Source organism: Mobula hypostoma, chromosome 4 (assembly GCF_963921235.1).
Source record: "Mobula hypostoma chromosome 4, sMobHyp1.1, whole genome shotgun sequence".
NCBI lineage: Eukaryota > Metazoa > Chordata > Chondrichthyes > Myliobatiformes > Myliobatidae > Mobula > Mobula hypostoma.
In genome coordinates, this window is record NC_086100.1 from 85386763 (window position 1) to 85403409 (window position 16647).

Below are 16647 nucleotides of genomic sequence, written 5' to 3' on the forward strand. Positions count from 1 at the left end.
TTAAAGCTGTGGACTGTGGCTGTGAAATCTGTTCCATTGATTTCAGAGTTCCATGTAGCATAATTAATGCTATTCAGGAGGGATTAATTATTGATTGTGAACTTTTGTTGTATCCTTATCCCTCACACTACTCCAGGAGTACAGCATGGGCAGATTTCTTGATCTATCTGAGATTCTTCTTGTCCCTGATGCACACAGTACTCTTCAGTAACAACAATGATCTTCATACACGTGTAACTAATCCCATGCCTTGTTTGTTATCTTCTTATGAATCATTCCTTTTTCATCCTGCTTCAGTACTAGATTCTGAACCGCGGCTCATCAGATAATAGGCGCTTTGTCATGTTTGGTTTAATAATTATCCTAGGCTGTTTTGACATGTTGTTACTTAAATACATGGTTGATAATCATTGATTTTACATTGGTCTGCCTTCAATCGTGCCTGTATGTTTAGTTAATGATTGATTTAGTTGGCTTAGGTGCAGGAATATTTAGTCACATGACCACTGGATTCAAAAGAGTCGGGGAGGCTTTCATTCTGAAATGGAAGTCGGCTCACAAGTGTCAGTGGTGAGAAGCAGGAATGTTGTACTGGATTCATGGATTGGCCCAGCTGATATCGTCATAGAAGGGGACAAGATTGTGGGTATTTACTCTGATGAAATCACAGCTCCTCAACATCAGAGTCAACAGGTGAGTCTTGCATAAACCTTGCAGATTTGACATTAACTATATGGAAATAACACATTCCCACTGGTATTTTCATATTTCCACTCGATGTCCCCATTTGAACCTCCTACAGGTTTGCCTAACTGGTTCAAATGGGAAAATCCAGTAGAAATGTGAAAAACTTAACTGGTTCACTAATACCCTTTCGGGCACCTTATAGGCTCCCTGCTTTGCCTCACTGTTGGTTTTTCTCTCACACCACAGCACATTTTAACTGTGGACTGCTTCAGTATAAGAATCCCTACTGCTTAGTTCAGTGTGTAAACTCTCTGGGTGCATTTACACACCCCTAAACCACCTCCAGTGGATGGAAATGATGTGCAAATCCAAAGTGATGTGAGATTGCGTGGGAGGAGCTGTAAAGCTATGCCATTTGGAAGGGAGTGATCATTGGATGAGTAATCTGAGTCAATTACAGTCAGTGACAGGGAAAGAAATCCCAAAGGCCAAATTTCGGTATCGGGCCAGAAGAAACAATCCCAAGGAGAGTAACACTTACTAGGGTTCTTCTGCCCTGATCCAACTTGCCATCAGCTTTTTCTAGTCCTGGTAGTGCAGTTCTCTTCTATGATCTCGGGAAATAAATCTAACCCATGCTGGTCACATTATTGGGCAGTAAAATCCTGCTGTCTCTGTCATTCAGACAGTATTTTATCCATCAAGGAGGAGCAACTTTAAAGCATGGTGGTGTGGCGGCTCACCCACGCGGCAAGCAAACCGGCTCCAGCAGTCGTGGGCGAGTCCGCAGCCAGTGGCAACCGAGAGGGCTCTGAGTGCGGGGCAGACTTCAGCCCTGAAGCCGACGTCACTTCCGCCCAGCAAAGAGCAGGGGATGCTGGGAGCGGGCACTTAAGCACACGCGGATTGAAACAGTAAGCAGTTCAACCAGATCCCGCTCGACTCAGTGTGTTGCTTTTGCTCGTCGCGTTTCAGCACGACTACATTGGTGACCCCAATGGTCCAACAGCATTTGGACCCAGCATGAACGACTTGGCTCTCCAGAATGCAGTTTCCCTTAAACTGCCAACCTTCTGGACCACTCAACCTCTGGTCTGGTTCAAGCAAGCAGACGCCCAGTTCCAGGTCAGGCAAATTATCTCAGACACCACCAGGTATTACTATGTGGTGGGCGCCCTCGACCAGGAAACAACGGGCCGCGTTATCAACTTTCTGCGTCAGCCTCCGGCAACAGACAGGTACAAGGCACGCAAGGCCCTGTTAATCCGCACATTTGGCCTCTCCCGCCGCAAATGGGCCGCGCAGTTACTACATATGGATGGCCTGGGCGGCCGCGCGCCATCAGCCCTGACGAGCAACATGCTAGCACAGGCAGACGGCCATAAGACTTGCCTGCTTTTTGAACGGATCTTCTTGGAGCAGATACCAGAAGACATCCGCCTCCTGCTAGCAGATGAAGACTTCAGAGACCCGTGCAGGGTGGCTGCCCGCGCGGACGTGCTTTGGCGCGCCAAACAAAATGGCGGAACCACCATTGAAATTAGTTCTGCGGCACGGCTGGAAGTCCAGCCCTCCAAACTCCAGCAGCGGAGCATGTAACACCCACAATAAGGGACAGCACCACTTCTGACTTGGTGTTTTTATCATCAAAGGTGGGGTTCCGGGGCCCCCCCGCTGCCGACCGCCATGCTTGTTTCCAGGGAAACGCTAGGACCAGCCGTCGCTGATGACTACAGTGGCTGGTCACCGTGATAACCTCCTCTACGTTTGGGACAAGCACTCCAGGCATAGATTCCTGGTGGACTCGGGGTTGGAAATCAGTGTCCTACCCCCTCGAGCCACAATACCTGAACTAGAAGAACAGGACCGGAACTTACGACAGCCAACAGCAACACCATCTGCACCTATGGCGCAAGAACCATACCCTTGCAGTTTGGTTCCAGCCGTTTTACATGAACATTTACACTGGCCGCAGCGTCACAGCCATTGCTGGGTGCGGACTTCCTCCGTGCGCACTGCCTGCTCGTGGATTTGAAGGGACGATGATTGGTCGATGTGAAGACATTCCAGACTTTCTCCCTCGGTGAGGCCAGGTTACCGGCCCTGCACCTGGACTCCGTCACTTATTCCGACAACGAGTTCGCCAGAGTGTTATTGGAGTTCCCATCTATCATCACGCCACAGTTTTCCTAAACAGACCCCAAGCACAGCGTGATGCACCACATCCCCACACAGGGACCTCCCCTTCATGCCCGGGCCCGCAGGCTACCACCCGACAAGCTCCGCCTCGCGAAGGAAGAATTCAAGAAGATGGAGGAGATGGGGATTGTGCGGCGTTCCGACAGCCCGTGGGCCTCCCCACTCCATATGGTGCCCAAGTCTGCGGGAGTGTGGAGACCGTGTGGCGACTATAGGAGGCTGAACGACGCCACCACTTCCGATCGCTATCCGGTACCACACATCCAGGACTTTACAGCCAACCTGCACAGTGCAGGCATCTTTTTGAAGATTGACCTGGTCTGAGGGAACCATCAGATCCCAGTCCACCCGGACGATGTACCCATGATGGCCCTCATTGCCTCTTTGGCCTGGTGGAGTTCCTCAGGATGCCTTTCGGGCTCAAGAATGTGGTGCAGACACCTGATGGATGCAGTAGGGTGAGATCTGGACTTTCTGTTCATCTACCTGGATGACATACATATCATCAGCCGCTCAGGAACATCTAGTACATTTACGCCTTCTCTGCCGCAGCCTAAGCGACTATGGCCTGGCTATCAACCCCACTAAGTGCCAGTTCGGCCTACCCGCCATCGACTTCTTGGGACACCGGATCAACCACCATGGAGCTGTGCCCCTGCTGGCAAAAGTTGAAGCCATCCGTCAGTTCACCAGACCCAGCACTGTTAAAGGCCTGCAGGAATTTGTTGGGATGGTTAATTTTTATCACCGTTTCCTGCCCTCAGTGGCCTGGATCATGCGGCCCCTTTTTGGTTTGATGTCCGGCGAGGTCAAAAAGGTCACTTGGATAGAGGAGGCGATGGCAGCTTTTGAACAAGCCAAGAACATGCTAGCAAATGCCACTCTCCTGGTCGACCCTCGGGTCGACATCCCCATTGCCTTCACTGTGGATGCCTCCAACGCGGCAAATGGCGGCATGCTCGAGCAGCTCATCGAAGGCCAGTAGAAGACGCTCGCTTTTTTCAGCCGGCACCTACGACCCCCGGATCTTAAGTACAGCACTTTTGACAGGGAGCTGCTGGCCCTGTACCTTGCCATCCGCCACTTCAGGTATTTCCTGGAAGAGAGGGAGTTCACGGCCTTCACAGACCACAAGCCGCTCACTTTCGCATTTGCCAAAGTGTCGGACCCGTGGTTGGGCAGTCAGGAATGCCACCTGTTGTACATCTCGGAATTTACCACCACGATCAAGCACATCTCCGGGAAGAACAACATGGTGGCTGACCGCGCTGTCACGCATCTCTGTCCAATCAGTGCTCTCTCTGTCTCCGGGGGTGGATTATGCGGTGTTAGCTAAGGCGCAGCGAATGGACAGCGAAATGCCAGCGTACCGAACCGCAGTCTCAGGACTCCGCCTCGAAGACATACCCATTGCGCCCGAAGGTAAGATTCTCCTTTGCGATGTGTCCACCGGGCAACCTCGGCCCATTGTCCCAACCGCTTGGAGGTGCTGCATTTTCGATGCCTTGCACAGTTTAGCCCACCCTTCCATCTGGCGACCATCTGGCTGATCACAGACAGGATTGTGTGGCACGGCCTATGCAAGCAGGCCAGGCACTGGGCCAGGACATGCACGCACTGTCAAACCTCCAAAATCCAGAGCCACGTGAGGGCCTCAGTGCAATCCTTCCAGCCGACACATAGGAGGTTTGAACATAGCAACACACATCAAAGTTGCTGGTGAACGCAGCAGGCCAGGCAGCATCTCTAGGAAGCGGTACAGTTGACGTTTCGGGCCGAGACCCTTCGTCAGGACTAACTGAAGGAAAAGTGAGTAAGGGATTTGAAAGTTGGAGGGGGAGGGGGAGATGCAAAATGATAGGAGAAGACAGGAGGGGGAGGGATGGAGCCAAGAGCTGGACAGGTGATTGGCAAAAGGGATACAAGAGGATCATGGGACAGGAGGTCCGAGAAGAAAGACAAGACCCAAAGGATGGGCAAGGGGTATAGTCAGAGGGACAGAGGGAGAAAAAGGAGAGTGAGAGAAAGAATGTGTGTATAAAAATAAATAACAGATGGGGTACGAGGGGGAGGTGGGGCATTAGCGGAAGTTAGAGAAGTCGATGTTCATGCCATCAGGTTGGAGGCTACCCAGACGGAATATAAGGTGTTGTTCCTCCAACCTGAGTGTGGCTTCATCCTTACAGTAGAGGAGGCCGTGGATAGACATGTCAGAATGGGAATGGGATGTGGAATTAAAATATGTGGCCACTGGGAGATCCTGCTTTCTCTGGTGGACAGAGCGTAGGTGTTCAGCAAAGTGCTCTCCCAGCCTGTGTCGGGTCTCGCCAATATATAGAAGGCCACATCGGGAGCACCGGACACAGTATATCACCCCAGCCGACTCACAGGTGAAGTGTTGCCTCACCTGGAAGGACTGTCTGGGGCCCTGAATGGTGGTAAGGGAGGAAGTGTAAGGGCATGTGTAGCACTTGTTCCGCTGGTAAGGGAGGATCATGTCCACGTGGACATCGTCGGCCCACTGCCGGTTTTGAGAGGAGCGAGATACTTGTTCACCATGGTGGACAGGTTCACGAGGTGGCCGGAAGTTATCCCACTCACCGACATGGCCACGGAGGCATGCGCCAGAACCCTGATTACCACCTGGGTGGCACGGTTCGGACTCCCAGCCCACGTCACTTCAGATAGAGGTGTGCAGTTCACATCGGCTTTGTGGTCTGCACTGGCACAACTCCTCGGAACCCAGCTCCACCGAACGACTGCTTACCACCCGCAGTCCAACGGCCTGGTGGAACGTTTCCACAGGTACTTGAAGTCAGCCCTGATGGCACGCCTCCGAGGCCCAGACTGGGTTGACGAACTCCCCTGGGTGCTGCTTGGCATCTGCATGGCACCCAAGGAGGACCTGGCCGCATCATCGGCTGAACTGGTTTACGGTGCCCTGCTCACAGTTTCCAGCACCCCATGGCCAGGAGGACACACCTACGGCGGTCCTAACTAAACTCCGGGAACAGCTTGGAACACTTGCCCCAGTCCCGACGTCCCACCACGGAACAACACCCTCTTTCGTGCCCAAGGACCTACAACAGAGCAAGTATGTTGTCGTTGGCCAAGGCGCGCAGAGACCACCCCTGCAGCGACCATACGAAGGACCCTACAGGTGGCGCACCATAATGGGACAACCTGTGTTCTCGACATCGGCGGTCATGAAGAGACTTTTACCATTGACCGTCTCAAACCGGCGCATCTAGACCATAAGCGCCCAGTTGTGGTGCCACCCCCATGACGACGAGGCCGGCCACCTAAAAGAACTGACAGTGTGCAGGCTGCAGACTCTGCACCTCCTATCGCCAGTTCTGGGGGGGGGGTTCATGTGGCGGCTCGCCCACACAGCAAGCGAACCGGCTCCAGCAGTCGCAGGCAAGTCCGCAGCCAGCAGCAACCGAGAGGGCTCTGAGTGCGGGGCAGACTTCAGCCCTGAAGCCGACGTCACTTCTGCCCCACAAAAAGCGGGGGATGCTGGCAGCAGGCACTTAAGTGTGCGCGGATTGAAACAGTAAACAGTTCAAACAGACCCTGCTCGACTCAGTGTGTTGCTTTTGCTCGTTGCATATCAGCGCGACTACAGTGGTAAAGTTTAAAGGAGATGTGTTCGTGCCTGGAAAGACCTGCCAGGATGATAGTGGAAGCAGAGATGATAGTGGTAATTAAGTAGCTTTTTAATAGACACATCAATATGTAGGGAAAAGGGCAATATGGAGCGCAAATGGGCAGAAGGGTGAAGAACTGAATCTATCTGCTTTGTAAATGTTCAACTCCTTATTTTGAGACTGTGGTTCCTGAATTTGGGCGCTCCAGTGAGAGGGATGTCAAATCTACATCAATCATGCTAAGTTTATCCCTCACTCTCTCTCAAATCTTTTTAGAGTAAGGTCTGACTTTCCATTTAACTCCTCATTGCTTCACATTGGTAAATGCTTAAGTGCTAAAAATGACTTACCCGAGGATGATTAAGATCCTGGTTACCAACCAAATTGCTTCCTATGGCTTATTAAAGAAACTGAAACCATTTTGCTGGTTCACACACCAATTTGCTAACAATGAGCAATTTAAAAAGGGTAAAGAAATTATTAGTGTGGATTACAAATGTGATCACATAATTGTTTAGCTTTCTCTTTTAGAAACTGACTTCCTACATCACTTTGAGAAGAGAAAACCTTAAACATCTTGTCAGGGTTCACCGACAATTTTCCCAGTTACTTCCCAGAATTCTCATTAGTGGACTTTGTCGTCCACTAAGGACGGGCAACCATAGTAAGGAAGGAATGGGACACTGAAGCATGAAAAGGACAGAAGAACTGTAACAAGGAAGAGGTGGAAGAACTGAAATAAGGAAGGATAGAAAATTGAGGGGGGGGAAGAAACGAGATATCAGAGGAGGGAAGGATGGGAGCAAAGAAGAGGGAAGAAAGGAGGCAGGAAAGGGATAGGTGAGTGAAGTCCATGGTAGATGATGTGATTTGCTGCAGCCATCAACAGCACCTAACATAAACTACACATGGGAATTGCAAGCAAAGGAGGAGGAAGAGGAACAGAGAACATAGAATAGTACAGCACAGTACAGGCCCTTCGGCCCACAATGTTGTGCCAACCCTCAAACCCTGCCTCCCATATAAGCCCCCACCTTAAATTCCTCCATATACCTGTCTAGTAGTCTCTTAAACTTCACGAGTGTATCTGCCTCCACCACTGACTCAGGCAGTGCATTCCACGCACCAACCACTCTCTGAGTAAAAAACCTTCCCCTAATACCCCCCTTGAACTTCCCACCCCTCACATTAAAACCATGTCCTCTTGTATTGAGCAGTGGTGCCCTGGGGAAGAGGCGCTGGCTATCCACTCTATCTATTCCTCTTATTATTTTGTACACCTCTATCATGTCTCCTCTCATCCTCCTTCTCTCCAAAGAGTAAAGCCCTAGCTCCCTTAATCTCTGATCATAATGCATACTTTCTAAACCAGGCAGCATCCTGGCAAATCTCCACTGCACCCTTTCCAATGCTTCCACATCCTTCCTATAGTGAGGTGACCAGAACTGGACACAATACTCCAAGTGTGACCTAACCAGAGTTTTGTAGAGCTGCATCATTACATCGCGACTCTTAAACTCTATCCCTCGACTTATGAAAGCTAACACCCCATAAGCTTTCTTAACTACCTTATCCACCTGTGAGGCAACTTTCAGGGATCTGTGGATATGTACCCTGAGATCCCTCTGCTCCTCCACACTACCAAGTATCCTGCCATTTACTTTGTACTCTGCCTTTGAGTTCGTCCTTCCAAAGTGTACCACCTCACACTTCTCCGGGTTGAACTCCATCTGCCACTTCTCAGCCCACTTCTGCATCCTATCAATGTCTCTCTGCAATCTTTGACAATCCTCTACACTATCTACAACACCACCAACCTTTGTGTCATCTGCAAACTTGCCAACCCACCCTTCTACCCCCACATCCAGATCGTTAATAAAGATCACGAAAAGTAGAGGTCCCAGAACAGATCCTTGTGGGACACCACTAGTCACAATCCTTCAATCTGAATGTACTCCGTCCACCACCACCCTCTGCCTTCTGCAGGCAAGCCAATTCTGAATCCACCTGGCCAAACTTCCCTGGATCCCATGCCTTCTAACTTTCTGAATAAGCCTACCGTGTGGTACCTTGTCAAATCCCTTAGTAAAATCCATATAGATCACATCCACTGCACTACCCTCATCTATATGCCTGGTCACCTCCTCAAAGAACTCTATCAGGCTTGTTAGACACGATCTGCCCTTCACAAAGCCATGCTGACTGTCCCTGATCAGACCATGATTCTCTAAATGCCTATAGATCCTATCTCTAAGAATCTTTTCCAACAGCTTTTCCACCACAGATGTAAGGCTCACTGGTCTATAATTACCCGGATTATCCCTACTACCTTTTTTGAACAAGGGAACAACATTCGCCTCCCTCCAATCCTCCGGTACCATTCCCGTGGACAACGAGGACATGAAGATCCTAGCCAGAGGCTCAGCAATCTCTTCTCTCACCTCATGGAGCAGCCTGGGGAATATTCCGTCAGGCCCCGGGGACTTATCTGTCCTAATGTATTTTAACAACTCCAACACCTCCTCTCCCTTAATATCAACATGCTCCAGAACATCAACCTCACTCATATTGACCTCACCATCATCAAGTTCCCTGTCATTGGTGAATACCGAAGAGAAGTATTCATTGAGGACCTCGCTCACTCCCACAGCCTCCAGGCACATCTTCCCACCTTTATCTCTAATGGGTCCTACCTTCACTCCTGTCATCCTTTTTTTCTTCCTTTACCCTACTCGCCAAGGCCTTCTCATGCCCCCTTCTTGCTCTTCTCAGCCCCTTCTTAAGCTCCTTTCTTGCTTCCCTATATTCCTCAATAGACCCAGCTGATCCTTGCTTCCTAAACCTCATGTATGCTGCCTTCTTCCTCCTGACTAGATTTTCCACCTCACTTGTCACCCATGGTTCCTTCGCCCTACCATTCTTTATCTTCCTCACCGGGACAAATTTATCCCTTACATCCCGCAAGAGATCTCTAAACATCGACCACATGTCTATAGTACATTTCCCTGCAAAAACATCATCCCAATTCACACCCGCAAGTTCTAGCCTTATAGCCTCATAATTTGCCCTTCCCCAATTAAAAATTTTCCTGTCCTCTCTGATTCTATCCTTTTCCATGATAATCCTAAAGGCCAGGGAGCGGTGGTCACTGTCCCCCAGATGCTCACCCACTGAGAGATCTGTGACCTGACCCGGTTCATTACCTAGTACTAGACACCCTCCTGTTACTACAACAGAGAATAGGTATGAGTTCTTGGTGGATGATTCGCACCTGGGAGCTCAATCAAAACTACTCAGGTGTCTTAGAGAAATATCTCATTATACTTAGCTGCACTGCCACTTTCCACAACACTATCCATTCAACCCAGTGATGAACAGAATATAAAATATATACAAATCTGGCATTTATTTATGCTCATCAATCTTGATTTGTAGCCAAAACAATGATTATTTGACACAATAAACAGCTTTTACAAGTAATTACATTATTAACCCTGATGCTTACCCTTAATGCTCATTCTAAAGTAAAGGCATCCATTAGCCTTGTGAGACCATGGATCTGCACCTGGAAAGTCTTCACTCTCCAGGGCGCCGGCCTGGGCAAGGTTGTATGGAAGACCGGCAGTTGCCCATGCTGCAAGTCTCCCTCTCCACGACACCAATGTTGTCCAAGGGAAGGGCATTAGGACCCATACAGCTTGGCACCAGTGTCGTGGCAGAGTAATGTGTGATTAAATGCCTTGCTCAAGGACACAACACATTCCCTCAGCTGGGGCTTGAACTCACGACCTTCAGGTAGCTAGTCCAATGCCTTAACCACTTGGCCACGTGCCCACCATCCTAAAGTAATCTTTCCCTTATACTGAACGTAATCCACATGGCAGTGGTTTGGTCAAACTTGAGGGCTCCTACCCTCAGGAAAGACCACCTCAAACTGTACCAGTACAGCGTTGGTTGATGTGTTTGGTTAACCTGGTTAACTGATGGTTCAGCAAGCAGAAGGCCAAGGCCCACTTGACTCTGGTCCATGATTCCAGTCACTCCATTGCAGGGCACCTCTTTCACCAATCACTGATCAGTTGGAAAGCAGGCCACTGGCGGTTGAGAATTCACAATACTCCTTCAATTGAGGAGTCCAGAGTATGGTAGCTACTATTTGGGAGCTCTTTCAACTTCATTGCTGCACTTTGTCATTCTGCAGCAGGATATAGGTCTCACGGAAACTGTTCTGGCCTTAGTGGAAGTATCAACCTCAGTCAGCTGGCTTCGCACGACTTGGGCTCCACAGGTGCAGAGTTGGGCAGCACATTCTCTCTGTTCTAGAGATGATGGAATCCAAACACTAAGACAAACAAAGGTGGGGCCAGAGCCTCCAGTCCCTCCACAATCCATGTGCTTTCCGTTGACTCTGCATTGTACCAAGCACCTGCTTTTTCCAGTATTCTGAGCAGAAAGATCAACACCTGAAACACCAGGTCTGTTTCTCGTTCCACTGATGTTGCCTGAGCAGCTGAGTGCTTCCAGCACTTTCTGCTTCTACTTTAGGTTTCTAACATCTGGAGTATTTCTTTTATTTCAGTCTTTTTCTGAAGTCTAGCTCTACATGATCCACATCTGACTCTGCCAGAGAAGAATGACGATGCGATCTCATTGTCGTTTGGAGTATGCAGGCCTCTCCTTCACATGTTTTACCAGTCTGTTGTTGCCAGTACTGTACAGTCTCCTATGCGGTGGTGTGCTGGGGCAATGGCGTCAACATGGGTGATGCCAACAGGCTCAATAAACTGATTAGAGAGGCTGGCTCTGTTATAGGCGTCAAACTGGTCACACTGGAGGCTGTGGTAGAACAAAGGACCCTCTGGAAAATCCTGGCAATTCTGGACAATGTTTCTCACCCTCCGCATGCCACCTTGGCTGAACAGAGGAGCACTTTTAGTAATAGATTAAGCCAACTGTGTTGCTCCAAAGAGCACTACATGAGGTAATTCTTACCCTTGGCCATTAGACTCTATAATGAGTCAACCTATAACTGCGGAAGTGATGACACCCTCCTGTTAGACTGTTTGAGGTAACTTATTTTTTATTATTTATTATTTCTCTTCTAATATTTGTATATTTGTGCACTTGTAATGCTACTGTGACACTGTAATTTCCTTTGGGATCAATAAAGTATCTATCTATCTATCTCCCAGTAGGGGGCAGAAGAGGTACATTTCCCAACTGGCCACATGGCTGGTGCATTGTAACTTTCTGCTTCCTTCCTCCCTTTACCTGCCTCCACCTCTGACAGCCCTCTGCCATCTCCAACTGCTCTAGGGTCTATAACAGCCATAATTTGACAAGAATGCTATGACAAACACTGCTTTTACATGGAAAATATTTTAATTTTACCACACAATTTGTGAGTCAGTGAGTTCACTTTAAGTTTCTCAGTGATATTTTCAATTGAGTTAATTATTTTCTCACCTCTCAAAACAGTGTTCCAATATCATTCCAACAACTCAAACTGACCTTCATGCAGTCACTTTTATATAATAAATATTCCAAAACATTCCACAATAGCATCAGGGGACCACCTACCATTTCTCATTGGTAGTTCATAGGTGAAGACAGTTAGTAACTTCAAATTTCTGGGTGGTAATATCTTGGATGACCAGCTCTGGGTTCAGCACATAGATGCAATCATAAAGAAGATGTACTAAGAAGCTTATGGAGGTTTTGGCATGTCACAAAATAGTCTTCACTGGCCAGTGGCATAGTGGCACCCACACTGGACTTCAAGGCGAGTGGTTGTAGGTTCGAATCTGGCCAGCTTCTTGCACATTTCAACCGAAGGTGGGTTGAGCATTGAACTAGCAATGTTGCCTCATAAAAAACAAATAAATATTAAAGAAACAGCAAGATTGCCACCTGATGTGCTACAAGATGCAGAGAAGAACAAAAGTAACAAAGTACTCCAGCAGACTTCTAAGGGTGCACTGTTGGAAGTATCCCGACTGGTTGTGTCATGCCTTGGTATGGTAACTCCAATGCACAGAAACACAAGAAGCTGCAGAGAGTAGTCGACAGGGCCCAGTCCATCACAGGCACAGTCTTCCCCACCACTGACAGCATCTGGCATTACTAGGCAGCACCTATCTACCATCTGGGTCATGCCCTCATCTCACTGCTGCCATAAGGCAGAGGTACAGATGTCCAGGAAATTTCCTTTATTTTCAGGGTCTTGTGGGGATCTGCACAATTCTAATCCTACCTCAACAACAGAGTACTATTGACCATCTCTTACCCTACCATGATTGTGTTGGTTGTAATAAAGCCTGATTTTGCACAGTCTTTTTTCTCTTCACCGCCTTGTATAATTAATGTATAACTTATATATGATTGATATTTTCTGAGTTACCTGAACGTAATTGCCTGTGATTCTGCTGCAGGCAGGTTTTTGGCAGTACCTGTACCTCACTGTAATTGTCCATATGATAGTAACCTCAATCTGATTTGAGACGGCTGTCATAAAGAGATGCAGCACAGAAACAGGCATTTTGTGCTGACAATAAACCGAATATTTCATACAGTGTTATACATGATCTGAAACTTGGGACACCGGTCCTTATAGAGGGATCAGAAGTGGAGAGAGTGAGCGATTTCAAGTCCCTGGGTGTCAATGTCTCTGAGGATCTATCCTGGACCTAACATAGCGATGCAACTACAAAGAAGGTAATACAGTGGCTATATTTCATTAGGGGTTTGAGGAGATTTGGTATGTCACCAAACTCACTTGCAAATTCCTACAGATGTACCATGGAGAGCATTCTAACTGGCTGCATCACTGTCTGGTGTGGGGGAGTGGAGGGGGTGGGGGGGCATTGCACAGGATTGAAATGAGCTACAGCGAGTTGTATACTACATCATCTCCGTCATGGGCACTAGACTCTGTAGTATCCAGGACATCTTCAAGCTGCAATGCCTCAAATAGACAGCATCCATCATTAAGGACCCCATCACCCAATGTCATATTCACATCGCTACCATCAGGAAGGAGGTACTGGAGCTTGAAGGCACACATTCAGTGATTCTGGAATAGCTTCTTCCCCTCTGCCATCCAATTTCTGAATGGACATTGAACACTACCTCACTACTTTTTTATTTCTATTTTCGTACTATTTATTAATTTAACTATTATATATATATGTACTTACTGTAATTCATAGGTTTTTTCTATTATTATGTATTGCATTGCACTGCGCTGCAAAAACAACAAATTTTGCGATACAATGCACACAAAATGTTGGAGGAACTCAGCGGGCCAGGCAGCATCAATGGAAAAGAGTACAGTCAACAGTTCGGGCTGAACCCTTTCACCCAGCCTGATGAAGGGTCTCGGCCTTGTGACAAGAATACACATACATTAAGATGTCAGCTGTCCTGTGCTGGCACCAGTGGGATCAGCAGTTGGTCTGCCACCTGTCTTCAGGAGAAAGAGAGATAAGGAAAACAATGGAGCAGCATTTGGAGATGTTAATGAAGGGACGGGAGAGAGTAACGGAAGGAGAGCTGTCAAGATCGGCTCCCCCTTTGAACCCTGAACTGTTTGAAGTGACGGACAGGCGATACCCCAGCAGGGGGATAAAAAGGGACAGGTTCGCTAAGGCAGGACACACATGACACCCCGAGGTAACGAGACCCTGGAAGCGGTGCGTCTCCCACAAGTCGGTGGGAAGTTTTTGGACGGCTGGTCGCGGGACAAGCCATAAACGCACAGGGTGGAAAGGCACGATCGGCGGGAACCTGGTGTGTGTCCACCCTTGCCTGGGTGTCAGGTTCACCGCAGAGAAATGATCATATCTGGAAACGGAGGGGTCCCGGTCGGTGACCTCAGATGACATCACAAAGGACTCGTTCGAACGCTGACTGCGAAGGTCTGTGTGTGGAAGCCGTTTTGAATATTCATTCATTTTGCTCTCTCTCTCCTTCCCCCACACTGTCCATCGCCACGGCAACGATTACTGAGAACTGAACTGAACTAAATTGAACTGAACTTTGTGTCACTTTGAAACTGGTCATTTACCCCTAGACAACGATAGAGCTTGATTGATCCTGTTATCTTAATTCTGTGTAAATGTGTGTTTATTATTGCTGAACTGTTGCATTCATTATCCTTTTGATTAGAGTGCTGTGTTGCTTGTTTCTTTAATAAAACTTTCTTAGTTCTAGTAATCCAGACTCCAACTGAGTGATCCATTTCTGCTGGTTTGGCAACCCAGTTACGGGGTACGTAACAGCCTGAAACGTCAACTGTACTCTTTTCTATAGATGCTGCTTGGCCTGCTGTGTTCCTCCAGTGTTTTGTGTGTGTTGCTTGGATTTCCAGCATCTGCAGATTTTCTCTTGTTTGAAATTTCACACTACAAGCTGGTGATATTAAACCTAATTCTGATTCTGAAATAATTTGAGAGATGGGAACAGTGATGAGCCATTTGAGCCTGTGAGCTGGTTCCATTCTTTGTCAAGATTGTGGCTGATCTACTATTTTCCTGTATGACTCCTGTATCCAACTGTTCCCTCTGTCACAGGGTCATAAAACAGAACAGCTCTTTGGTGCACCATTTGCTGATACAATAGGGTCCTTTAAGAGACTTTAGATAGGTACACGGAGTTAGAAAAGTAGAGGGCTATGCGATAGGGAAATTCTAGTTTCTAGAGTAGGTACATGGTCGGCATAATATTGCGACCCAAAGGGCCTGCAATGTGCTGTAGATTTTGATGATTCTATGAAAGAGCTGGAAGGGCAGAGATTTAGTGAGAGAATCCCACAGTCTGCATAGGTGAAGTAACCAACAGATATTGCTTAACCGAATGAAGTCCATATTTGCTGAGTTAGTTAATATATTCCCAGCAATCGTCCAGTTTACAGATCAAGTGAACAAATCTTGCAGCATCTGTCCAAGAGGAAAGCTAGACTGGGTCTTTGAATAATGTTATTTTTGTAAACTGGCTATCGGAGTCTATGAGAGATAATGAAAGTTACCAGCAAAGTATGAGAAGAAGACATAATATGTGATGCATCCATATCTCCTGCAAGGACCCCTCCAGAACTTCCTGCAGGTGGTGTTTCATGGGTAATGCCTTGACCAAGGGTATCAGAAAGACAATGCAACATTGCAATAGTACAGTGAGAACTTCATCTGACATACCCAACAACTACTCCAGAAGTATCAATGAACAGTAATCAAGAACAAAAATCCGTTAAGATATAGACTGATGTTACTAAATACTGAACTTTTTATTCTTACTTTATCCACTTCGCTCCTTGCTTAGTAAGTGGGTCTAGTATTTGTCTTTTTGTCATTAGCACTTTAGGAAAGGCATTAGCTCACTGATTTATCAATAACTTAAGCCATCTAATAACAGTATGTTGATGTAGTCATAGTGCAGACCTACACAGGTGGCTGAGGATACAGAGACCGCTGATGCTGAAACCTGCACCAAAACATAAACTACTGGAGGAACTCAACAGGACAGGCAGCAGCGATGGAATGTAAGAACAAAAGAAATAGGAGCAGGTGTAAGCTATCTGTTCACCAGACCTGTTCTGTCATTCAATAAGATCACAGCTGATCTGGCCGTAGACACAGTTCTAACTACCCACTTTTACCCCATAACTCTTAGTTCCCCTACTATGCAAAAATCTATCTAACTGTGCCTTAAAAAATTTAATGAGGTAGCCTAGCCTGCTTCCTTGGGCAGAAAATACCCTGGAGGCACAGAGACAGTCAATGTTTCCCATCAGGAGGGAGAGTCGTTGGACCCAAGCAATAGCCTTTGCTTTCATTTTCTTTTGTTTCTTTTTATCCATCCCCACATTAAAAGAAAACTGGCTATCTTACCTTTCATTCTCAGCCCTGTTGTTGCAGGGTCTGGACCCACTGAGTTTCTCCTGCAGTTTGGTTCCTGATCCAGATTACAGCATCTGCAGTCTCTGCAGCCTCACTGGATTATTGCACGCTCTGTGCCGGTTATCAATGGGCCTTTCCTTTGCAAAGGTGGGCGGACAGTTTCTTCAAATTGGGTTTTGTGGTTGACAAAGGCGAGTCGTTCTGCCACTTCCATGTGA

At 47.6% G+C, this 16647-nt stretch overlaps 1 protein-coding gene across 2 annotated transcripts in view; it reads left to right on the forward strand.

The window, feature by feature from the left end:
- Positions 1-517: 517 nt before the first annotated feature.
- zgc:103559 (Allantoinase, mitochondrial) overlaps positions 518-16647 on the forward strand; it is a 43752-nt gene continuing 27622 nt past the window's right edge. For both annotated transcript variants that reach the window (XM_063046125.1, XM_063046126.1), the window contains exon 1: positions 518-693. In XM_063046125.1, the coding sequence (XP_062902195.1) occupies positions 544-693 (150 nt within the window). In that variant the 5' untranslated portion in view covers positions 518-543. The remainder of the gene's footprint in view (positions 694-16647) is intronic.